General features: G+C 41.8%; 1 protein-coding gene across 9 annotated transcripts in view; it reads left to right on the forward strand.

Moving 5' to 3' along the window:
• The window catches only part of LOC109852167 (peripheral plasma membrane protein CASK), a 197828-nt gene that overhangs the window by 64042 nt on the left and 107122 nt on the right, over positions 1-26664 (forward strand). The window contains exon 1 of one of the 9 annotated variants that reach the window (XM_020423069.1): positions 16426-17196. The exons of the other annotated variants lie outside the window; for them this stretch is intronic. Coding sequence (XP_020278658.1) covers positions 16492-17196 — 705 coding nt within the window. The 5' untranslated portion in view covers positions 16426-16491. Of the gene's footprint in view, positions 1-16425; positions 17197-26664 lie in introns of those variants that run through there. 9 annotated transcript variants of the gene reach the window in all.

Here is a 26664-nt window from a genome sequence, read left to right on the forward strand (position 1 = left end):
AAAAAAAAAAAAAAAAAAAAAAATACGAGGGTATCATCGTCGTCGAATCGCGTTACGAATACGGCATTCGGATGAAAATCGCAGACGCGCGTCGATTTCTTCAAACGCGCAGTGTAGCGGGAAAAGAGAGGAGAGGGGAACCGCGTATATGCAATATGTTTCTTATACTACAAGCGACTTATGCGAACTGCCGCTATAATGATATGAGTAAGGTTGTTACGCGGAACGAATATCAAAACGGCACACGGCGGTACTTCTTCTGAATATCAAAACGTTCTCCTTAAAGCTGACATAACGAAGGATTTCTCTCTCTCTCTCTCTTTCTTTCTTTCTTGCTTCTCTGTCTCTTGCTTCCTTACTCATTCCATTTTCCAACGAGCAACGGGAATACACACACGGCCGGGGGAATATTCATTCGAGACTCAACTTCTGCCGATCGCGAGGAACAAAATTTAAATGACAAGAGAAGGGCGTCAGCCGGACTTATTACATATAGTATACTTGCGCGCCCCTCGGAACAGGCGTCCGAAGAAGAAAAATGACTTGGCGCTATATCATCGTTACACATAACAATAGGTCCGGTTCCTTTTACCCTACGCTCTTTACACACACACACACACTGTATTTTCTAGTTTTTCTTTCCCCCTCTTATATATGGACAAGCGCACGTGCCTCTTTCATTTCGAGTACAAAAAGCGCAAAAAAAATGCCCTAATATAACAACACCGAACGGAAAAGAGCGTGAGTATGAAAATACCCGTATGAATTTTTTCTTCACAAGGTTTGCAACATAGATTAGTGTTTTAAATAAATTAATAACAAATTGCGCGAGTTCGACTCTTCGCGCAAATATGCATCACGTAAGAACTATACATAAATTTGAATATTTTGGAAAATTGCAAAAGATACGAAGCAACGTTCAATCAAGTTTTTATGGGAGAAGGGAAAAGTTGTTTCAAGAAGTGCGCTTCACAAATTTTATGCAAAATGCACGGTCGCGTGGAAAAGAACAACGCGCGCGCTCTCTCTCGCTCGTGTTTCACAAAAAAGTGAAGCAGTCATCTTGTCGTTTGCGCAAGAGTGACGCAAACGGTATATGCGGCTTTTAGGATTTACGTTATGCAAGGTTTTTTTACGGAGGAAAGCGGCGTATTAGCCTTTGATATATAAAAGAAGTTAACAAGAATTGTTAAGAGTGTAACGAGAGAGTAGAGAGCTGGGACTCCACGCGCACACGTGAAAAAAAAAAAGCTTTTATAAAGCATTAGTGTTTTCGAAACAAAACAAACGCGATTGCAATACGTATTATTGCACTTTTGCACACAATCTTGAAAAATATATACACAAGTTTGAATCATTCCCGCAATCAGCTTGTTTATTTTTATGTTGCGTAAAAAAAAGATATTGCTTTGGAATTCTTTTGATATTTTACACGACCGAAATAAAACGGATCGTGTGTGTGTGTGTGTGTGTGTTTTTTTTTTTTGACGAATATCAATGCTGAACAAAAAATATTTAATTGTTGATATATTGCCGTGCGACATGCACACACACACATACGGTAACAGAACAGATACGAGAATCGATATTAATATCCTCCGAATGTGCCAACAAAAATACGTGACATCTGTTGACACACACAGGCAGAAGTTAATTCCGCGAAATGTAAATGTGTGTTGGTTAAACCTCTCCGGTGACCAATATTTTAAATGTCCAGTTGATGCGACTATTTTTGCGGGAAAATATTTGATTAAACAATGAAGCAAATATAATAATATTTACAAAAAAAAGAGTATATATTTCTTTCCGCGCGGAAAAAAAGGTCGAGAAGAGAGCTGCTACCTGTAGCGGAGAAAATTACAAAGGAAAGAAATTAAATAAAATTCAAATTGATTGAAATTAGACCGATCTTTTCGTGATGAATATACTTGTTTGAAACGATAGACGGAAGTTAACACAATTTTTTCATATCAATATTGTATAGTTTAGATAGTTATCTCTTGATAGATATACATTATATCTCTATTTTACATTATCTTCAGGTATCTTTATAAATACTCACTTGTACAGGTTGTCTGTCATGAACTTAATTAAGCTGTTAGAGATAGCGATCTCATTGTATATAAATTAACCGTCTTGCCGGAGTCTCATTATACATGTATTCTGATCGCCAAGCTGTTTATACGTAAATTCGAAATTTATGGAAACGTCAAAACGTCTATTATTTAGAACAAATATGATATCAAGCAGCTTCTCAAGCTGGTTTCTCTTTTCACACGTGGTCGCGCATTTTTGTTCTCGAATTTATTTTATTTTCGCAAAGATTGCGAAGAGCATCTTTGCTTGTCGATTTTATTTACGGCACCGTCCCTGTTTACGGTCTCTCATTTGTACGGAGTGGGCGTTTTATTTTTACTACTGATAGATTGTGCACGGTACAACTGCGACCTTCGCTCGCGAAAAAAACGATTTTTTTTTTCCTGACTCTTTTGCGCACCTAAAGTTAAAACAAAATATTGTTTGGTATATGCGCGCTATATAATTACGCTATATAATTACGGCGCCAGTGCATCAATGGATTTGTTAATATAATGGCCATTGTGGAGATTTTTCCGTGTGCAGCTTATATTACCGTATCGGATTTACACGCGGCTCCGCCGAACGATCCATACACTTGTTTCTTTCCGCTAATGAGCTTAATTGAACGTAAAATAAGCATAACACAATAAAATAAGCAAGGCCTTATATGCCATGTAATTACTAATATTGTTATCTGTATAACAAAATTATCATAATTTTAGATATATTTTCTCTCTCTCTCTCTCTCTCTCTTCAAATAATTTCAGAGAGATATGATATTTCAAATTTATTTATAAACTCGGACAATTTACGAGATATTCTTGTTTGACAAAAAGAAAGTATTAAAACGTATTTCCACAATATACAAATAAATGTTTGTACGTGGGAAATACATGGCAAATACGTAAACCCCCAAGGGGTTTTGACGATTTTTCCGAGACGCGTGTATATACGGAAGAATCGTAAATGCTGTGCTTGTTAGTGTGAACGACGACAATAGGCAGTCTAAGACGCATCTAAGGATCGTATTGTGTTTGCCTCCGTATAGCACGCGCGCCACGCGCGGCAATTGTCAAACTAATAACACGCGATAATAGAGAGCATTGCGGGAGTGCATAGTTTGATGAGATTATGAAAGCCATAATTCAGTTCCCCGGCGTAAGGAACACACAAACGCCGTTCGCGCGCGCTGTGCTCCAATTATCGACGTTGAGCGGGCAGCTCTAGCTGGGGGGGGGGGATCTGACTGTTGATCCATTAGTTTGCCAACCTAAATATGACCCGTTTGTTGCAACATTAATTCTCGTTACCCTCACCTGCCCTTCGGACGCGCAAAATTAGGCCATTCGGGTACCACATGTAAAGTAGTTGTGGAGATTGTGTTGTCAGACGGATAACACGTGTGTTCCGCAACTCTCTTCAAACATTGAATAACGCAGCTTTCGAGATCTATTTTGGGGTTTTACTCCACCCCATATATGCACAAGCATTATCCTTGAAATTACATAGATATATATATATATGTGTGTATTTCTAAACAATGGTTGCGCGCGCATATCAGATATTTGATCTAATGTATTTCGTTTTGTTTTCTTTTGCAGGTAAGTGAGGCCAATTTTCCGATCGGACGATCGTCGTGCTCTCTTCCGTAAATAGGTAAAATAGTTTTTTTCGATGTAACGTTTTATCCCCTTCGCGTTATACGCGCCGCTTTACGCGTATATATATATATATATATTCATGCTCTCGTGATTGAAAGTTTGAACCAAGCATACTTCTTCACGGTGTAACTTTGAGCCACGATTTTATTAACAAACTTTAAATTAGCACTGGGTGGCTAATGGGGAGGATAGTTGGATTTAAAAACTCAGCCGGGATTTACAATTAACATTCGATGTATGAAAATGACATCGAAGTTTAGACGTTGACTTTATTTCACCGGCTGTTCTTATTTATAGCGAATTTATGTGTGTTACATATCGCGCGGGATAATTGCGCGCGTTATTTTTACCGGAACGTGCGATTGAAGTATCGAGAACGCGTTGACTAAAAAATAAAATTAATTATAACACGTTTAAATTTATTATTGTCACTATCGAGACTGTGATAATAATAAAATCCATTGGAATCGTGACCGATGATTTTCCGATAACGTTTGACATTTTGGCATTGCGCTCGGTTGTTTTAATAAACAACCGTAATTCGAATCCTACGACAATCTTGCCGCTCTCTGTCTCTGTGTGGCAAAAAATGTAATTTTTATCGAAAATACAGTTTATTTTATAATTCAGTTATTTTATTAATTAGTAGACAAGAGACGAGCTTTGTGAGAGTGCGCTGAGGCGTTGTCGCGGGTCAACTTCGCGAACAGAAATGACCAGACATATTTGCAAACAATACATCTTCAAGTGACAAATCGTCGAAAATATATATATATATTACGATTTATATTTACAAACAAATTTTGTTTATCCGAAAAACGTCATGTTACTTTTCACATATCGTGTTGAATCAATTGTTTTAATTAATCAACAAAGTTATACCCACTGTTAAAATTTTGCTGCGAACAAACCGTTCGTTTTAAATATTTTACATCTGTTTTAAATTCGAATTTAATTAGTTCGCGCGTCCAAACGTTAGAAAACGATTTCGGGCGCGTAAAGATAATCGAAAGAGCTTAAGCGGCGCGTTGAGCAAATATATAAACACGGAATTATCTCCCGTCTGCTTTTCCTCCAGCCGCACGTAATAATCCGCGTCCCTTAATGTCTGTTAATTAATATTTTCGCGCACCGCGCAAATGTGTGTGCACAGCGGCCGTGTCTGTGGTCAACGGGCGCGCGGGCAATCGTCGCGTCGAAACGCTTCGATGATTAAAAGCGGAAGCAGACGGTAATTGAATTACAATGAGATTCAATTTATTAGGGTTATATCAATTATCGATCGGCTCTTGAATTATATTCGTGTCGCGCTCAAGACCCCTTCCCTCCCTCGCAAAAAGTCCTCCCGTCGTAAATCTTTCGACCGCGACACCGCCTTTATTTAAACGAATTCCGTTTACGACCCCGCATTCGTTTCGAAAATTCTTGATAAAATAAATGACGGGGATATAAAGTGGCGGCGAAAAATCGCGCGGAGCTCGCCGCTCGGAGTACGGACGCGCCGTGATACGGAATGCATGTAAGGGCAAAAGCATAACGACGAAACACACGCGTTGTGCTTTTTATGCTCTCGCGCGCGAGAGAACAATATGAACGCGTGTTTGTTATCGCCGAAACGCGTGTTAACGCGGCGGCCGAAATGTTACGCAAGCGGCGGCCAACAACTGGCGAGCGCTCTATTTATCTCGCAAAACATATTCTTTTATGTTGCGCCGGCTCTGGTCATTTGTCTCAATTTCTTTTTTTTTTTTTTTTTTTGTTTTTTTAGAGAAAATTTTACTCCTCCAAAAAAAATATTTTCTCTTTATGCAGCAGAAATATATAAATGTAATGAATAATTATTATTATTCCGGGCGCGTATTCAGGGAGGAACTTGTTCTGTTAATGTAAAATATTTTTGCGGAGACACATGGTGACAGACACATGTGGACGTGGTGAGAAGAGAGAAAAAATAGAAATTCAATTAATAATAACGAAGTGTCATCTCGCGTCGCGACTTTGCGAGTCTCCCCTTGTCGGGGGATCGATCGTTTGTCGCACTGCGACCCGATAATAAGCGCTCGTCGACGAAATTCTCTCGTTGTCTTTCTTCATACGTTTCCAATTAAGTGGCATCCGCGCTAAATACGTCGCGTATTATGAAGAACGGACTCTCGCGACACAAAAACGTGTTAATTCTCTTTGCTCAAAGCTCTTAGTGTTCGCGCAAAAAAACGTTCGCCACTTATATACGCGGATTCGCGGTGCCAGAGTTTACTAGTTGAGCTTGGCAAGGGTTTCTGGAACACGTAGTTTATCACACCCCCGGTGTGACTGCGAGAGGGGAGGGAGGGGGTGTGACACACGAGAGAAGTCGCGAACTGCCCGCGGGTTGCAGATAAATTTTTTTTTTTTTTTTTTTTGCGCGCGGCTTGTCCGCGCGGTAATCTCGAAATTCCGCGCGCGTACCTCCCGGGCGATCGAGAGGAGGAGGAGGAGGTACGAAAAGACGCGCCATCGCGCGGTGAAAAAAGTTTCTCGGAATTTGAGGTGAGGACTGGTGTCCTTTTTTTTTCTTTTTTTTTTTTGTTCCGGACAATGGAAATCATCGTGCCGCTCCCTTCCCGGAAGTCCTTTCTCCGCGTGCGATCTCTTAACAATTATAACTTGTTTAGAAGAGCTCGTCTCTCTTCCCGAGACGAGCATCCAGCGCGGAACCGCGCTTATCGAGGGAGCTTAATTGCTCTTCTTCTTTTTTTTTTTTTTTTTTCACCGGTTTGCGGCGGGAATACGGCGCTCGCTTTAAGCCAACGATTTCGATGTATTCGTCGTAATGGTCACTATTGTGTCGCGTCTTCGCGCCCTTGAGAGTTATTTGCTTCGGCGTTTGTGCGCGACTCTTCATTTTCGCGGTCTCCCCGTCGGGAGACCTTGGCTGCGGGGAAATATGATAAATCGAGGCCGTGGAGTCGCGCGGTAACGTCGAGAGGCGTCGTCGGTGTGACAGAATGATATATTTCGCGTGCGGTAACGCGCGGGCCGCACGCGCGCGGTAATTATATATACGTCGAGAGAGCGACGTCCGATTAAACTTTATAATCGCACGTAATTAAAAGTCGTAATTGCTTCAATAAGTACACGTCGGTTCCAACGGTGAGAGAGATACGGTTTTCGCGCGCCGCTCTCGCCCTTTTATTCCATTGGTCTCTCTCGGTGTCTGTATTTGCACGTAAATTACGGGGGCTCGCGTTTTTATCTTTTCTTATTACACTTCTTTGAGACGAAAACGGCGGCGACCGTCGATCGATGAGCGTCGGCGTCGCGTCGTTAATCTTCTTCCTCCTTCGCGTCGGTTTGCGCGCGGAGCTTCGCAACTTTGTACTTCTCTCCTTCGCACATATCACGGAACGTGTAAGTACGCGCGATACTTTCGCACATTCACGTCGGCAGCCGTAGTCGAATATCGTATATCCAATCGCCTTTGGCGTTGACACCGAGGAAACGCGTAAACTCGTATTTTAGCATCCAAGTAAAGATGATCGGGGGAGACGTACGTATATATATATGCGCGCGCGCGCGCAACTTCTCGCGGAAAGTTTACGAAGACAAACTGAAAACAAAAATTTTTGGAACATTTTGTTGAAGTTATTTTGTGTGTGTATTTGTTTCGCGCTTTACGTATAAATAATGCACATCTCGCGAAAAAGGTTTTGAAGAAACTTCGACATTTGGCGATGGGACAAATAGATTTTTTGGAACAGACAGACTTTTTCTTTTTCGCTCTTATAACGTCATCCGTTTGCCTCAATAATGGCCAAGTACAATAAGCCGGGGGTATACTTCTTGAGAGAGTTTCTCTCTTCCAAGTTTCTTTATACATAATATCTTCCATGTGCCTAACAAAGCTCGAAACAAACTACTGATTGGCGCTGCTAGACTGGAAAAATGTTTGCACAGAAGAGCGAGTTGCTCGAGAAAGGTCACGCTATTTGGAGCGAGTAAATTCTGCGCGATTTATCGCGAGTTATCGTTTCTGGCTGTGTCTGGCAAAATGGAATAATAAGTTTTGTTATAAAACATATAGAGTAATCGTTGCTGCACAATCTACTCGGAAAGTAACGCGTGTTTTAATTTTCTAAGATTATTTCTAAGGTTACTAGAGAGAGAAAGATATATATATATAGAGAGAGAGAGAGAGAAAAAGAGAGAAACGAATGAGCGTGCAATTAGTGCGCTAATCTTTGCCGAACGACTATTTTGTCGATCTGGTCTTTTTGAGGATTTATTTTCTAATTTGTTTGAATTTCCTGAACAAGAGAAAAGAGAACACCGCGCTACTTGAGATAAATTACAAATGCCCAACAAAACAATAGTTTCGTCGTCGTTAATTCAATATGGAGTTTTAAGCGTTGTTACGGGAGATAAGTATATCTAACTCGACCTCGGGGTGAATCTCGGGTCGCGATCGCTGTGTGTATAAACCTGCGCAAATGAGTCAGCAGTTCGGTTATATGCAACGCGGGGAAAAAAAAACGAGCGACTAATGAGTTTCTTAGCTCTCTCGAATAAAGATTATTATTATTTTTTCGTTGGCGCGCACAGTCGACGCGACACGCGCAAACGAAAACTAAACCGCGCGAACAACCGCAAAACTAAATTGAAAATCGTTCGCCCCGCCGGATATATTTAATGTGTATTTGATTGCCGCGCGTATTTTATATCGCGCATTTCGCCCGTAGATGACACGAGACGCGAGAGAGACAGGTTGAATTATTCGCGAAATTGCTAATTGAAATTTGCTTTGATTTTTCGAGCCGTCAGTTTTTTACGATGATACGTATTGTACGTTTATATCGCGCATATCGCGCGAAGTTATATATTTTATTTCATGAAACTTTGATTCTCTTTCAAAAAATAAAAAAAAAATAAAAAAAAATAAAAATACGTGTTTTTTCGAATCTGCGATACGTAAAAATAAATTTTTAAGCCGATTCGGCGCGCGCGCGCGAAAATGCACATCAATCATAGAAAATTAGACAACGGCGAAACGGAGAACAAGCTCTCCCCGCCCTCCGGTCGACGATTTTTCGCGCACGCTCGGCTTCGAAAAGTTTCGCCGAGAGGATAATTAATTGGCTCCGCATATTTTACTTTCTTTCAAGCTCTCTCTAATTATTTAAGCGTTACAAATGACCGATTCGATTCTCTTTTCCGGGAATTCTTGCTTTCCCGGCGTAACACACGGTCGCCTTTATATATAGAAAATTACTAATTAGTTAAATGTCTGGCACTTAAAAAATAGTGTTGTGCTTGCAGTTCCTTTCCGTTTGCCGTTTCTTTTCGTGCGATGTCAAAGGAAAAACGACACGGCGAGCTTAATATAAATGAAGAAGATCGCTCGCAATGCCCGAGTTTTTTATTTGAATAAAAAGCGCGAGCATGATTTTTAAAGTTATTCATTAAAAACGCGTTAAATTTGCGGTCGCGCGCGTTAAAGTTTACGATACTCTGAAAAGTTAAGTAAAGAAAAACTAGCGACTTGGCAGGTTCTAAGGAATTCTCACGCTATCGGACTTTCGTCTTTCACATGAAAGGCGGCCGGAGCTACCCTAATATCATAGCTGACATAGCTCACCCGCTCCTTCTCCCCCCGCTCCCTCTCCCTCTCCCCGAACGTATATGTACGCGACCTCGCTAACCTAATTTGTTGCATTACTTTGATAGAAGAATCATTCGCCGGAAAATACGAGCCGGTAAACGCGCGACACACAGACCCACCCGTCCGTTTTATAAGGATCTACGGTTTCTGTATTCGCGCAATACTCGCGCGTGCGCGACACATCGCGGAAATCCATTTCTAACGTATTCGTTCATGGAAATTTTTATGCATGAGTGTGTGTGCGCGCGCGTTCGCCGCAATAACATTTTACGACGTATAGTAAGGAAGGTATAATAAAGAGGAAAGAGAAACGTTGTTTTTGTATGTATAAAAGCAATGTAAAGCACTGTGTAACACACAGAGGAAATGTCCTGTGAATAAGGGAAAGGACGTCGTGATGATATACGTGTGCAAGGAAGTTGAAAGATGTCAGGGCCGGGAAATGTCTGGCGCAACTATTAAGCGTCATAATAGTCGCGAAAATCTTTTAAAAGCCTATCTATCAAGAGACGTCAGGACTATTTAACGTTATCAAGAGAGCTACTTAATGTTAACTTACGAAAGCGCCGCGCGCATACAACTTTGAGGACACCGAGGGCTCCGACAAAGCAAACTAAAAGGTCTTTCAAAATTAAGTCGCCGTAGTACTTAAGGGGGCTGACCTCCAGAATTTTAACGACCAACGCGCGCATCAGCAAGTCAAGTTGGAAATTTTGTAATTTTATGCATTCGCGCTTCGTCGCCTTCGGTTCTTTCATTCTTTTCTCGCGATCCTCACAACGGTTTCGCACACAATGTCTCAAATTTGCGGCATAATTATGCGTTTTCTGTTTAAGAGAGAATCCTCCTGCCGCAACACGGTATAGATCGCAGGAAGTGAATATAAAAGCGCGAGGTCAGACCTCGGAACGCGCGCACAGTAGTAGAATCGCGGGTCAAGTCAGACCTCGCGAGTAATAAGTCAACTGTGTCTCGATACACGGTTTCCGCTTGAACAATTTATTATTTCGCATTAATTAATTTTTTAATTAACACGAATTCCGTCATTCCGGAAGTTTTTCTTTTAATTAGACAGCTTTGCTTTTTTAATGCTCTGCAATATTATCGTTATTATATGCGTATCGCACACAAAAATTGCGATTATTACCGAATGAATGTCATTACGAGGGAATTTAAAAACTTTCCAAAATTATCTCGCGTATATAAATTTCGCGCATTAAAATCGCTTTTGCGCTTGAAAGAGAGGAGAAAGAGAGAATCGTCCTACGTGCAAATTACATGTTTTATATATCGTATATAGGGGAACTGAAAAACCCGATGGATTTTTAACGTAGCTCTCTCTGTATGATGCGGATGACTGCGGACTTTATCGCGCGAAGGCTTAAAGCTAATCCTAGATAAGAGGATTTGAGAATCATCGAGTAGGATACGCGATGCGTTCGATATATTGTGTGATTTTCTAGATACATAGACTTTCTCTAAACGTGAAAAAAAAAATATATATATATATACACATACACAATACATATGTGATTTCTATTGAATTTATATCATACGTCATGGGTCAGTTCCAACGGACAAACATTTTTTTTTGTCTTTGTTTCCACATATAAAACTTATTACAAAGTTTAAGAGGGTACTGGATACCGACCATAGAGAGACCTGTAAATTGACGTTTTAGAAACGTAAATTTGTCTAATTTCTAATTTGTTTTACCGCATCACATAAAAAGTGCTTCTACAGAAGCAAATAAATATAAAAAACTAATGTTTTTGAAAATGAACATATAATGCTATTGTTTTTATTCACAAAGATAGCATATGATAACCTGTCGTCGCTTTTTCTCGTCAACTACACATCTTACAATCGTAATCTGGGCGTCTCATTAGATTCTTTTTTGTTTGTACTTGTTGCGCTGTGAAAGTGTAAATAAGACTTAAAAAATAAGTCTGCACACATGAATATATACAGAAGGAAACTGTATAAGAAAAAAATTGATGCTGAATTTTGACATTCCAAAGAGCGCAAACACACACAATTTGCTTTTTTTCTGTGTAGAAGCATTTTTGATTTGATGCGGTAAATACGAAAGGACCAGAGAAAAATTAAAAACGTCGATTTACAGAGCTCTATAGTCGGTATCCAGTCACCCTCAATCAATAAAACTGCCATACACGTTCGCGGTCTAAGTTCGAATACGCAAATGAAAGAAGTAGGTTCGCGGCAATAATTGCAGTAATTAAATTACGACGTGGCCAAATCGACTCGGTGACATTTTGAAACGTTTCCTCAATCTTTTGAAGATTGAAATTAAATATTTGCCTCATCTTTTAAAGATCGAAATTAAATATTTGTTTCAATCTATTAATCTTGAAATCTCAGTATTATTTGTACGTCAAGATGCTCTCGGAGAAGTCAGAAGGTATTTGATTATCGTATGAATCTGTGTACGTAGAGAGCGTGATAAATGACACAACGCCGATGCGCATCCCTCACTCTCTTAGGGAGCATCAATTTGAGTACAAGGCTGAACTTTAGCGTGTTCGTCTCTTCTCACAAATTGTGCGAAAATCTTGCGAAAGAGGACAAGGACGTTTTAACTAAAACTGACCCGTACAGATTGGAGTAATTAGTAATTAGAGTCAATTAGTAACAATATTCTTGTGCACGAACCGAAGCAGTTTTCGTCAGGATGAATCAAGGTTCGTTTCAAGATTGTTGATTACGCGCGGTATATTAAAGTTCATTTGTCAATTTGTGTAATTTATTAAAAACGACGATATCAAAATCGTAAACCCCCCCGTCGGCCTCGATTTTCGATGTGTGACGTGAATAAAATTTCGTACAATTCTCTTACACGTCAATAGAGCATCGTCGATGACTATCTGTACTATCCGCTTTGTGCGGCTTTATCTATGGTTAATGTGATTCGTTGCGACGTCCATAAATATTGATGTTACATGCCGTCAGCGAATACCGCAATTTTGCTCAATATGTCGCGTGACGGATCATCATTTGATGAGTCTTTCGATAATTATTTCCGCGCATTATAGGATTCTTTGCGCATAATTGACGGAGCGCAGTTGATTTAAATGAGGCTTTTTGATCGAAAAAAACAAAAAAAGACGAAGATGTTTCGTACTCAATTTTCTCAACCGTTTAAAAGTTCGCTGACGCGCAGAAATGACGCGATTTTTTATTAAGTCGATCGTTAATCTTTGATAGACACAAGTCGTCGTTGTAATAACGGTGGGATATACGGAAGCTACTGTACGCGACGTTTTTCCGAGTTCACGTGTCGAAATATAGGGCAGCCTTGGAATGTAGGTTAGCGTGTCGTGTGTTTTTTTTTTCTTCTTCCCCCAACCGGGGGGAAAAACCGTGAACGTGATCCGTGCGCGGGCGTCATTAAATTTTGCAAACTTTTGAATTTGTTGTTCCGGCGAAAAATTCCGGAAGAAAAACAAAATTATTAAAAGTTTTTTGCTTTCCGCGAACGAGCTCGGAATCTACAAAGCGATACGAGGGGAAATTAGGGAAGATATTCCTTCGGGAGAAAGAAGAAGAAGAAGAAAAAAAAAAAAACTCCGAATTTAAACCGAAATTGAGACGAGCGCGCGGATACTGCCGAAAGACGGTGTTGAGCTTCGAGATTATCCTGAGGGTATCATGTGCATGGGAAATTAGCGTCGTTACCAAATGGTAATGGAATACATTTAAGGGTTACACCGGTGGATGTCGAGCGATGAATTATTCAGAACGCAGGATGTAATGGCGAATGCCTGTTTAGCTTGCAGCTAGAAACCTGGCTTGCATCATCCCTCGAAATTTAAAAAGAGATGATTTCGACGTAACTCGTGGTTGCGTGTTGTTTCCAACACGCTTCCAGAGAGAGAGAGGAGATGTACGTTGCGTAGAAACTGATGGTAATCAGCGACGGGGGCCGATTATTATTTTCCTTAAGCGCGAGATGAACTCTCTCACACACACACACACACAAGACGAAGAAGAGATTTGTTACTTTTGGCACGACACGCGCGATTTTGTGTGTGTGTGTGTTTTTTTTTTTTTTGCTCCAAGGTAATTCGGCACGCGATATTTTCAAGTCTATCACGCGCGCGATGAATAATTTGATAATCGAGATGTATGTACGCGGCGCTATTGTAATTTGATAATTGAAATACTACGCGTCGAATGTATGTAGAAGGTTTTTGTTGTGCGCGCGGTGGTTTTTATGGAAACACAGAAGGAAACGCGAGATATATATCGCTAAAAATTGAACGTTTTTTTTACAAGCATGACTATTTAATCATCGTAGAAGGTTTAACAAGGGCCGCGCTGATTTGCTCGAAGCGTGCGCGGACTGTGTGAAAACTACGCTGCGTATTAATTGCGAGAATGGATGTTCAATTTGACTAAATTTCATATAACATCCAATCAAATAAGAGTTTCGATATTTTTTTTTTTTTTCTTTTTTTTTCCGTTATTTCTTTCGGCGAGAGTTTCATAACAGCATCGCATAGATCGCTTTTACGGTATTATTTTCTCTAGCTCTTTTTCAATATGTGTTCGGGGGTGGGGAGGGGGAGGGGGTCGACCTCCTTCTGATATCACTTTAATTCGGCACGTATACCTTCGAGATATATACGATTCTACAAATTGAAAATGTTGGTAAACGACTTCTGCCTTCTTCGATCTTCCTGCCGGGGAAAAAAAAAAGACTGGGTAAAAATTGACAGCCCCCGAATTGATCAACCCCCTCCGAATCGAATAGTTAAAAACTAATGCCCTGATCGAAGGAGCGCGGAAAATTATATATATACTCTTTGCGTTTTTTTTTTTTTCGGGGAACTCGAAACATTTCTATTCGAAACGCATACACGTCTCCCCGGCGCGTATTTGTAAAATATTTATTCCGTGCGTATTGGCGCCGGGATATATAGTTCGATCGGGAACGTTCAAGACCGCCATACATTATTCACGCGGGGAGGGTTTGCACAAACCTCGAGTTTGAATTTCTCTCCATTTTGCACAACTACAATTTTACTTCTCTCTCTCTCTTTCTCTTACCCTTAAGTTCGTCGTATAATTTATTACTCGCCGCCCCGGTCGATCTTTAGTCTCGGCACAGTTTATGCGATAACTCGCAGTTAAGTTACTTGTCAGAGTTCTTCTCTGACCGGCGGCGAGTCATCGTTTTGCTTCGATGAGAGAGTTTCACTTTGTACTTTTATAACGTAGCGACTTGTCGTTAATTCTCTCTCTCGCGCGCGCGCGAGACAAAGGATGAAACGAACTGCGACGCGTCGTCGTTGTTTCATCATCGTCGACGTCGCGAAAAGCTCGCGCTTAATTAGTAGTAGCACCAGCGTTCCGTCCGACACCGCTTCGAACGACACCGGGAATTGAGAGTGCTATGTACGGGAATGAGACTTAGCGTCGAGAGAGCCACCTACCCGTGGAGAGAATCGATCGGTCATTTTTCATTCACTCGCCTTCGGCGTATGGGGACGCATACATTATACGAGAGAAAGAGACAGAGAGAAAGAGAGAGAGTCTCTCCGATATTCGGTCACCAATCATGCACCTTCTCCTCTGTTTCTGGACCAACGTGCCTGAGTCTTCGATACATCCACTTCCTCACGTGATCTATTTCAACTTGCTTCTCTGAATGACAGGAAATTGCCATCGGAGATAAGACGGAAGGAATCAGGGAGAAGACTGACGGACAGAAATAACCGACGCGCTTTTACGTGACGAAGAGGGAGTAAAATTCTGACGGAAGAGGAAGTGAGGGAGAAAAAAAAGAGAGAAAGAGAGAAAGGGAGAGAGAGAGTATAATCGGTGAATTCGGTGGTTGTTTACGGCGAGAAAGGGGATCGGAGAAGATGGTATGGGAGGGAAAGGATGAAAGGGTAGGGGTGGGAGGAGATTTTACGACGAACGAACGGCACCTCGTCGAAAAGGGAAGAAAGGGGAAATTGCGGTTGAGTTCGTTGGAAGAAGATCGTTGGAAAGACGAAGGCGTAAGAGAGGAGGGGGGGGGAGGTGAGGCCGGAGAGAGACAGAGTTGAACCGGAGGCGGTGGGCGAACATTGCGGTCCAGAGGGATGAAGGAGAGCCGCGTTGCCGCTGAGGGGTTGGTGATGCTGGCGGATGAGACACGGGGCCATAGTAGGGTGGTACGTGTGAGAGAGGGAGGGATGACTAGGTGGCGCGGGTGGGTGGCTGTCGAGGATAGTGGGTCGGTCGGTCGGTCGGTTTGCGTGGAGGGACTGCGCGGCAGTCGAAGCCGCGAGGCTCAGTGTTGGGGAGCGCGGCACCGCGATGCGTCGATTTTCCGTCGCTGCCGCACTAGCTCACGGCTTCCTCCATCGCTCCGACTCTTTTCTCACTCGCGAGACCGTTGGATAGTCGACGTTTCACTTTCGCGCTTCGCGCTCTCCCTTCGCGTGCCCCGTTTCTCTTTTCGTTCCGCTCCGTTCTTTTGTTCCTCCGAGTTTTTTTTTTTTTTTGCTCCTCGTTCTTGTTCTCGGCCTCGTTTTTTCCTCGCTCGTCGCTGTATCTGTATATTCTCTTCTTCGACAGTTTCCGCGTGCTCTTCCGCGTTCACAATTCAAAGCTGGTGATACTACACTGGTTTTTCTTCAAATACATCGCTCGCGGATACGCGCGGTCGTCGGTCCTTTCTCGTGTCCGTTTTTTCGTCGGATTCTGGAACGCGCCCCGGCGAGGCGTGTGACGTGACGCGCCGTGACGCGCCAGCGACAGCGCGCGTCAACTCTCGCGAGTGACAGTGCGCGACGACGCGGCGGCGGCGGCGACGCGTCAGTCCGTCGCGTCGACCGAAAACGAATCATGGCACCGGACAGGGCCATGCGGCCGCGAGTTCCGTGAGCACGAGAGCCGCGCTGACGGCGACGACGGCTCGCCACGGAGATGGATCATCCGTACGCGGGCGGTTGGGTGTCCCAAGGTCACGGTGGTGGCGGCGGCGGCGGCGGTGGTGGTGGTGGTGGAGGCGGTGGTGTCGGCGGCGGAATCCACGGCAGTGGCGCGGCCACGGTGCCGAGATGCTGGGAAAGACCGTGCAGATCGACCGATCCATCCCCAATGCGTCCGATCGAGCACGCTATGCGCTCGACCGAGGCGATGCGATCGATGGAGTCGATGCGTTCGATCGACTCCATTATACGTCAGCCGCCATCTGATCCGATGCGTGCCTCTATCGAGCATCATCACTCCATGCGACCGATGGAGAGCATGAGCAGATCAATGGAACAGATACGCACAGAGCAACCGCGATCGCTCGTGGACCATCCGACCACATCGTCCTCGATGTCGCCTGGGAGTATCGGGAGCAGCGGCGGCACCATAGACCGTCGTATGATACGCGCCATCGAGCACCCTTGCCGACTCAAGGATCACGCCAGCTATGTGCACGATCACCACTTTGGGAGACCGCACGACCACGGGTGCCGTTCGGCCGAGCACGTATCCCGAATGGTGGAGCATCGACAGATGCACCCAGAAGCCGCGCAACACACAGGCAGACCGACGATCGAGCAATCCGCGTGTCGACACCCAGTCGATCATCCGGCCGATCATCCAGCCGTACGACCGCCCATCAGCTACTCGTGTCGCTCCCTCGATCACGCGCCCGGACGGCCCATGCCGATGGACTGCGTGATCTTTGGCCCGCACACCCATCCACCGCCGAGACTGCCCGCGGAGAGCCCGTTTCGCTTCAACTGTCCCGTGCACAGCCCGTTCCGGTTCAGATTCCCAAACGGCAACGAGTATCATTCGCATTCCCAGGTAAAAAAAAAACCGCGCGCGCGCGCGCGGCCAACATCCGTCGAGCTTCCGCGACACACTATTGTCCGAGCGCGATGAGAGCGATATCATTGTTCGTTCCTTCTCGCACGGAGAAGGTTGCGCGATTTATTCCGCATATTTATACGGATCCGTAACGGACGTTAAAACGTTTGTGAATCCCCCAGGATCCACGTGCGGGCTTTATAATGAAAAAACGAAGAGACGGATACATAACGCGCTTATCGATACAAGTTAATAACAATGCACGCGAGAGGCGACGTGAGAACCCGACACACGTCTATCGGACGTGAAAGATTTAAGGAAGCCCCAATTAATATCGGTCGATTTTTTATTCAGCCTCGCCTCATTAAGGCGTCTGAAATATAACACACACACACAACTCGATTCGCGCGCGCTCTTTGAAAATTCCGCCTTACGAGTAAAAAAACTAACCAAGCGAATATGAGTAATTGCGGGATTTTCGAAGTTGCGCGTTTCTAAAACGCGCATCCGAGAATAGAACCGGAGCGCCGGAGAGAGATAGGTAATTTTACTTGAAGATCTAATTCCGCGAGTAAACAGACGCGCGCGGCGCCCCGAGACAATCAAGCGAACGTAACGTAACTTAAACCGTTCCGCATGAAATTTCCATTGCGCGTTTTCCATTAAGTCTACCGCTTAAAGTCATAATGTATTCGTTGAAGTCATTTTGCTCGTGAAGTTTCGGACGAATCCGCTTACCGTTCGTTGCATACGACGGAGAGCGTTTTAGTAAACATGAGAGAGAGAGAGAGAGAGAGTCCTTGAAGCTTAATCGCGGGAGAGACTGCGGTTAGAGACACATGAGAAGCGGACGCATCTCTCCCAACTTCTTGCAATATAAATCTTTAATCATTCTTTTCTCGTGTAAATTTACTTTCGAACGTTTTGCGTTCTCGGGAATTCGCTAAAGAAGAGAAGACTCTTCCCTTTAACAAGGATAACACAAAAAGCTCGGTCGGACAATAGGAATATTCTTTGTGCCTCGCGACGAGCTCGCGAAGCTGATAACGAGAGAACGAACGCGGCGAAGGATCGAGTCCTACATTTTATCCCGTCGTCGTAATATATATATATGTATATACGTACGGACCGGTTATCGCGCGCGAATCTAATTCCATTACGCGTGACAGCCGGAAATTTGCTCCCCCGTATTATCAGCGTTGGCCTTTCCGCTGGAATTTTACGTGGAAAGCGCACCCGCCTATCCGTGCGCGCGGTTTAATACGCGCGTCGCATTTATATTATTTTCTAAGAAACGCGAGCGCAATGCAACAAAGTTTTCCGTCTGGACCGCAGCTTGGAAATCCGCATCTGAATCCCGCAATGCTTCGAAATGTGTAACAACGCGCGTGCACGAAGCAAAAAGAAATAAAATATAGGAAAACGCGTAACGCACAACTACACACACATACTGTGTGAAAACGATAGCTCGCTCAATATCGGAGAATTAATGTCGCCAATACGCGCGACGCACCGATTGAATATTTTTGAAAAATCTCGCTCGAGACAAAAGCGGGAGTCCCTTTCGAAATTAAATTCCGCGCGGTGCCACGCTACGGTATTTACGAGCTAATTTGAAGTCTCTCTCTCTCTCTCTCTCTCTCTCTTTCTCTTTCGTGTAAGGGATGCGGAGAAAAAATGCTTTATTGTTTCCCGGGATACAGCGCGCGCGCGCGCGCGCGTGCTCGGCGCGGAAAACAAATACAGCTTCGCTAAATGGATTCAACTTCCGTTTATTTGACTTTTATGAACGGATACGGAGGAAACAACTCTCGTAGAACTACTTGCGCTTTATTTTTTATGTTTTTATTTGTTTTTACATAAACGCGATCGTTTCGTCAGATAAAAGTATGCGAATTATGTGCGCGCGCGCGCGCGAGGAAACGCGTATTTTCCTTCCCCCATTGTATTCGAAACGGAACTTTTCAATCCCGCGGGATTTGGAATGCGTGATAACATTGGGACTTAATGAGTGAACGGAAGGTCATTATCCAGCCCGTAATAATAACGTAGGAATCAATTGTATTGTGCGCGCCGTGCGCGTACAAGGCGAATATAATAGAGCGCGGGATATCGGTTGTGTAGTTCCCATATATCACCCCTGGGTTATTCCTTTGACGAATTTGTAAATGAGATTACCACGTAGTTTCGCTGCTGCGCGGCGGTCGTATATGATCGGATCGCCCAGCTGCAGCGGGGCAAGTACGACCGCGCGGAAACACGGTTAGTTAGGACCGTTCGAAGGATTTGAGAATTTCAACTCTAATGTTCCACCGGTTCCGCATTGAAATTATTAGAAACGCGAAACACGGTGCGTGCAAGCTTCGTTTAACGTCGGGGCACGTTGTTCGTGCTCGAACGTGCGCACATGCGGAAATTCGTTAATTACCCTAATGTTGTTGATTCGTTTTAAGCTTCGTCGCTGCGATATAATTGCAGAGACATTGACAATTCTCACAATTTCAAGAGTAATTGGAAACAATTAATATTGTAGCAACGCGGCTCGAATAAACAAATTAAATACGATATTTTTAATGGCAGCTTCTAGACAGAAAGAGAGCGGAGTTAATTTTCGATATTTTCAACTCTTACCATTCAGGATCAAGGTTCATCTTTAGAAATTGAATCAAATAGAACAGTCAATTTTTTCTAGACACTTCTATTGTGGTCGTTAATAATAAACTTATGTTAAACTGGTGTCAAAAAAAAAAAACCAACATTCTCGGGAAGATATTTCAACTTTTTCTCACACCACCTCCTCAAACAAAAAATATAGAAATTATTTATAATATTGTTGATCGAGCTATCTGCATATCCAAAATTTTATAGAGACACAACTCATTCAAGGTTATAACCATTTCATTTCGTCTAATGACCATCCGTTAGACCTTGTCTTTAAGTTTCTCAACAAAAGATTACACCATTTGTTTTCGACAAGGATTAATATTAATCTTGAGACTCGTATCGTGAGAGAGGAGGAGAGGTTTTTTACTCTTCCGTTTGTTTCTGAGATTGCGAACAATCTGGCTAGATTTTGAAAGAAAAAAAATTTCAAACGTGTTCCTTTAGACCGTTGAACACCGTAAAAAGATTCATCAAGTCGCGCAAAGATGAATTGGAACGTGGCTCGAACAGCAACATAATTTACGAGATTAATTGTTATTCTTGCGACGCTTCTCTTATGTAGGCCAAACAGGAAGACAATTACGAACGAGATTGGCAGAACACCAACGTAATTTTTATCAAAATTACGAGCGGCAGTGTCTGTTGTTAATCGACATGTTAACGATCTTGGCCGTGATTTCCGGTGGGATAAAGTGAAAATTTTAGACAAGGAAAACAGTTTTGTCACGAAAGATCTCTAATCTCAGAAATGTTGCATATAAAAACACAAAAGGCGAGCGTCAGTCTAATGAAAGATACTTCTTGATGCTATCTACACTTCTGTTCTTAGGAAGCTTCATTAGTCACGTGTTTCTTGTCACGTGCTGTTTTTCCTCTTCTCTCTCTCTCTATCTATCTCTTTATTTCTCGAGTTTGATATTTTATGCGTTATTTCTGACACCTCTCATACGTGTATTATTGTTGTTAGACGGTCATGCTTTGTTCCTTGTGTTTTCTTGTGTGTTGACGAGTGCTACGACATTTCAACTCGGGTTTTTAATCTTGTAAGTGTCATTTTTATCCTTATTTATTTATTTATTTATTTATTACATCTCATAGTTTTTTATTCATTGACTTTTTAATTTTTTCTTTTGACTTTTTATACATATTAACTTTTTCTATTGACTCGAATTTTATCGCACTTACTGATTAACTTTATATTATTTATTCTTATTAACCCTCTATGGGCCCCCATGTAACTTTCAAGTCACAAGCTAATATATCCACATTTTACCAAATAGTTTTAGTTTTTTTCACAAGATGATGTATACGTATTAATTATATAATGCCTCTGAAATAACCAATAACAATATTGATGACGGTTGGCAGCACCATCAACCTGAAATGTCAAAATAAATACCTTGCAAGTTATATTTAAGAAAAAACTTCGGCCCATAGAGGGTTAATTTGATTTTTCGGTATAGATCTTTGAGATACATAGACGTCATACTTTGACGTTTAGCATGTTTATCTGTTGGTTTGATTCGTGGTTAAGCTTTTGCCGACGTGCATTGAGCGGTCTTTGTGACGACTAGTCGAACTAGGTGCGTACGTATTTACTCATTTTGTATTTACGTGTCTTTTTTTCTAACGGATATTTTTCATATTTTTATTTACTTTCTATATGTAAATTTTATATATTATTATTTACCTTATAAACACAGTGCTGAAGATGATCAATAAAAAATTTTGATCGAAACATCCCGGAATGCACTGCGTTTGTGTTTCACTTTTGAACGTCCATCTCTAACTCGGACCATAGGCTCTTTGGACCATATTCTCTCTATAGGTTTTTTTCTTCTTAGTAATTAAAACATTTTTACGCGAAAGAGACAATTCTTCGACATTTTCAACATCAAATAAAAATTGGCCGAGAATTTTTATCGCGAATTTAGTTCATACGTACCCCACATGTAGTTTTTAATAATATATTCTTAATTATGATAAAAATTCACTTCATGTTACATTTACTTTATTTATTACTAAAAATTCAATTATTGGAACGTTGCTTCTCTACTTTGTTCTCGCATTATAATTTCCACGAGTCTCGATTTTACCTCGCAAATGCGGCACACGTTCGGTGGTTTAATTAAAAAATAATTTTTTATTGTTCACGCGATTTGAAGGAGTACGCGAAAAGAGAGAGAGAAAGAGAGACGAGCGATAATTTCATTTCGATCTATCCTATTGCGCATTATTACCGTGTTCACACAAAGGCGTGTGTTAAATGGTAAATACATTGTCAGCAGCCGGAGCACTAGAAATTATAAAATCCCATTGTTCGCAACATAATTATTTCTACATTCCTAAACGTTAGCAATTTAGTTACAAACGTCGCGCGTTTTGTTTTCGACCCGACCTTTGTCTCCGACGTGAAACCCAAATTGCGACTCGTAATGTGTGACAAATTCTCTGCCGCCCCGCGTTAACCAAATGAGCTACGTCGGGGAATCACCCCCGGAATATAGAATGGCGCGAAAATTTCTCACCCCCCCACGTTTCCCGGAGGAGAAACCCCTCGTGACGAGGGGACGCGGAAGCGAACGCACCCTTTATTTCAGTCTCGCGCGGAGTAGTAAGCGAAGCGACATCGCCTTAACGGCACCGTAATCGCGAGAAACCCAATTTATCAAGCCTTCTTCCGACTATCAAGGATGCTCCGCGCCGCGTCTCGTCGTTATTCTTCGTTGCCACTCGTAACCTAAGACTCATCCCTTGCAACGGGCGAGACACCGGTAACCGTCGTTCCCCTGTCTCCAAGGTTTTTACAATGTCACGGTGGTGTACGCGCGCGGCTTTTATAAAACGCGCGACGACGATCTCGTCAGACATCGTCTCTACATCCGCCTCTCTCATCGTGTTCCCGTTTCTCTCTCTCTCTCTTCTCGTCTTACAGTTCTTATCGTTTCTTCCGCGCGTATCTCTCCCACTTATTCATCTCATTTCTTCTTTCTCGGTATTGGAGATATATTTCGTGTTTCGACCGATCACCGTCGCCGAATGACATCGCGCGCGTGGCGATTTAAATCCGACGATTCGCTTTTGAATGCATCCGCCGCCGCCGCCGCCGCGCCTGCACCGAAACGCGATAACGTTTTACGTTCCAATTTCACCGATACGACGCAACGTTCATCGGCGCTATTTGCCGTGACTCGTCATTTCGCTTGTCCGTCGCGTGCGTGTTGATGTGACTTCGCACACACGTCGTTAAACGATAAATAGAAAGCTTTAGAACGGACGATAGCGCGCGCGTGTCGCACAAAGCGATTTTTAATCTCTAGCGGTTTCGACGATCTCTCTCGAAATACATACAACGCTCGCGTTATGTCTTAACATCGTTTTCAAACGCAATTTATCCGTGTCGTTCGCATGTTATTGTGTTTGATAAAACACATCCCCGCGCGTTTATAGTTGTGTATTTTCCGTGTTGTTTTTTTTGTACAATATTTTTCAGCACATCTGAAACTCGTACGCAAGAGTTTCGAGCGCTGTGTGTATAAAATACATTGTGCGAAAGAAAACACACGTGTATATAAAGGCGTATCGTTTTTATATTATCCGCGCCGTCGTGTTCTATGATCTTTAAACGAGAAGTCCATTTTTTTTTTTATGGGTTTTCTGAATCGTCGTTGTCCCACTGGATTGGATTACGGCCGGAGTGAGTGAGCCAACCAGATTTTGGTGATGGGACGGAAAGTGATATATACAAAGAATAAAACAGGATATAAAGGTCGCTAAAGGCGATCCATCAGGGGGTTGTTGCTTGATTTACGAGCGCGCTACATCTCGCAACATACGTTTCATTTATCTTACTCGTAGTGTGTCTTTCTTTATGACTGACCGTTTCGCACTTTTAAAACGCGTGTAACTCTTTCTTTTTATGAGAAAAAAATAAGAGGGAAGATTGAAACGTATTTCTGTGAGTAAGACGTAACGATAAGACGTACAGATTTGACAAATTTAATGTGTAACAAGAAAGAAAATTTGAAAAATTGTTCAAACGAGATGACAGGACCAATAAGAACCTTGGACGCGGATGTTTATGTGTTAAAACATTTAATTTATTTAATCTTGTAACCAACGTTTCGATCCTAGTTTCGGATCATCTTCGGAGGAAATATAAAAAGTGGAAAGTCCTGTACAATATCAAAAGTTTATGCAAAAGAGAGAGCCAATAACAAAATATGAATAAATAAAGAAAAATACAAAAAAGAAAAACTTACAAATATTGTAAGTAAAAATTATCAAACAAGATTTGTTTGTTGCCTTCACAGTTTTTGGTTGTATAAAACATTGTAAGGTAAGAATTGGTTCTCTCTTTTACATGAACTTTTGATATTGTACAGGACTTTCCACTTTTTATATTTCCTCTGAAGATGATCCGAAACTAGGATCGAAACGTTGGTTACAAGATTAAATAAATTAGATATTTTAACACATAAACATCCAAGGCTCTTATTGGCCCTGTCATCTCTTTTGAAGAAATTGAATTAGTTTAAAAAATCTGAGATGTACGTGTGTGCGTGTGTGTGAGAGAAAAAGAAAGATCCCAATTACAATCCCAATTTTTTGAATTATAAATATTCTCAAAGAAATATTAAATCCTGAATATGCTACGTACACAAAGTAGATACAAAAGAAAAATTTATCTAGAGAAAACAATAGTAATACTTATCCAAATCGCCATGTAACAATTAAAATGGCTAACGGTGCGCGCGCAACTTATTCGTGTTCAAATTTATAGTAATAATTAAATCACAAAATCAATTAAATGGTTTACGTTGAAAGTTTAAAGAGAGACGAATAAATAGTTTAATTATTTGACAACAAATTATGCAGTAATTAATTGACATACATTTAGCACATGTATATTATTCTATTTCGAGTATAAACAAATAGAAATAGAATAATTTAGAAAGTCGATTTAAAAAAATGTTTGAAAGAAACATTTATAGAGAACAAACTGAAAGAGAGAAAAACGCAAACAGTTGCAGAAGCGACGAAGACGTTGAAAAAAAAAATTCTACGTCATTTATTTTGCGCACTTTGGTAAAATATTTTTACTCATATTTTTTTGTACGTGCTATTATGTAAAAGCAAACCGGAATTTGTTTGTGAATAGAAATTTTCTGAAATATCCGCAATGGGTGCCGGATATACAAATAGTTTCGGCTTTGTGCGTTGCGGTCCTTTGGCCGCCTTTTTTTTTTCTTTTTTCAGATGCACGTTTGATCGATGACCGACTTTCGTTTATGCAACCAAGTCCGTTGACGTTGCTCTCGTACACTTGGCCGGTACTATATAAGATCTCGGAGACGTATTGTGCGCATCGAAAAACGTTCCCTCGCAATGCTCGCGAAATGCAATTTAAATATGCATCATGCGCTTCGTAATCCGTGAAAAAGTTTCACCGGATTCGCGCGCGAGATTACGTCGGAAGTGATCTCTCATCGCGTAAAAACGCGACGGAACAAAAATCTTGTTCACCTGCGAATTTTGTCGACCTTTGCGCGAAGTATCAACTTTCAAACATTATGTCGCTGAAAGATGTGTCTCGATAATGTTCTTCCGTTTTCGAAACTTTTCTCTTCCACGCCCCGTTCCGTTCGATGAAGCGTTAAGTGAGTTCGTATAATACTTTATATTCAATCCGCCGGTGCCGAAAACTTTTCTCACGCGTCGAAATTCCGGAGAAACGTTAGAGACTCGAGAAACGTGCGACGCGACGCGACGGGGGGGTACTTCGGGGGAAAATGATGAGTTCGGGTTCGGAAAATTTGGTGTGTCGCGAATTCGTACATGTCTCCGAGATTACCGGATGTGCAATCAATTTTCGGACGTAATCCACCCGCGATCCCTCGACGACGAAAGACGGAGATAACGAGGGTTCAATGCAGAGTTCGATATGAAGGCTTGAAGGATACGCTTTCGAGCTTAAAATGAGAATTCGACGCGATTGATAGAAATGTGCTTCTATCTGGAACTCTGTTTTAGAGAGTAAAATTCTATTATCCAACAAACTCGGGTTGTGAGTTTGCAACGTATATGCGCCATGTTTGCCTTACATTTTCTCTCCTGTATGTTTAACATACATTTTCCTGGGACGGGGGGGGAGGGTTTTCTTGTTTGTTTTGAATAAATAAATTCTGTAAAAATATGAGCTCTTTTCATATAAAAAAGAACATACGAAAAGTTTCCTTTTGAAGCGATGATATATTTTACTCGTCAAAATAAAATATTTCTTTTATCGCGAAGCTTTATTACTTTTAAAACTTCTGAGCAAATCCATGTTTGCGTTGCGAGACGTCAGAAGCGAGAAAGTAGATGAATTTTTTTTTTTTTTATCTTTTATCGAAATAAAGTAATTCCTTTTTACATGCGCTACCGTCGAGTAATCGAAATCTTAAATTGGCGACTCTTGCCGAAAAGTTTTTTCTTTCTTTTGCATCGATAGATGCAATTCGATCTAAATTTGACGTATGTTTTTTTTTTTTTTTTTTTAGCGATAACAGATCCAATTTACAGATATTTATACTTGCTTGTAAATCAAAAAGAAAATTTTTAAAAAACTTCATTAATTTAAGTGTCGCGAACATCACAAATGATAATATGTAAAAAAAAAACCCCTTCTTTCTCGGATGTCGAACATTGCTGCGGAAGAGTGTCCGGTAATCCGAGGAATAACGTATGATGCTGTTTGTTATACGTATATCCGTAATTACGAACGTTACATCGCAGTATCACATGTTTTATGCGCTTCTC

This window comes from Pseudomyrmex gracilis, unplaced genomic scaffold, assembly GCF_002006095.1.
Source record: "Pseudomyrmex gracilis isolate BER0280 unplaced genomic scaffold, ASM200609v1 scaffold_25, whole genome shotgun sequence".
Classification (NCBI taxonomy): domain Eukaryota; kingdom Metazoa; phylum Arthropoda; class Insecta; order Hymenoptera; family Formicidae; genus Pseudomyrmex; species Pseudomyrmex gracilis.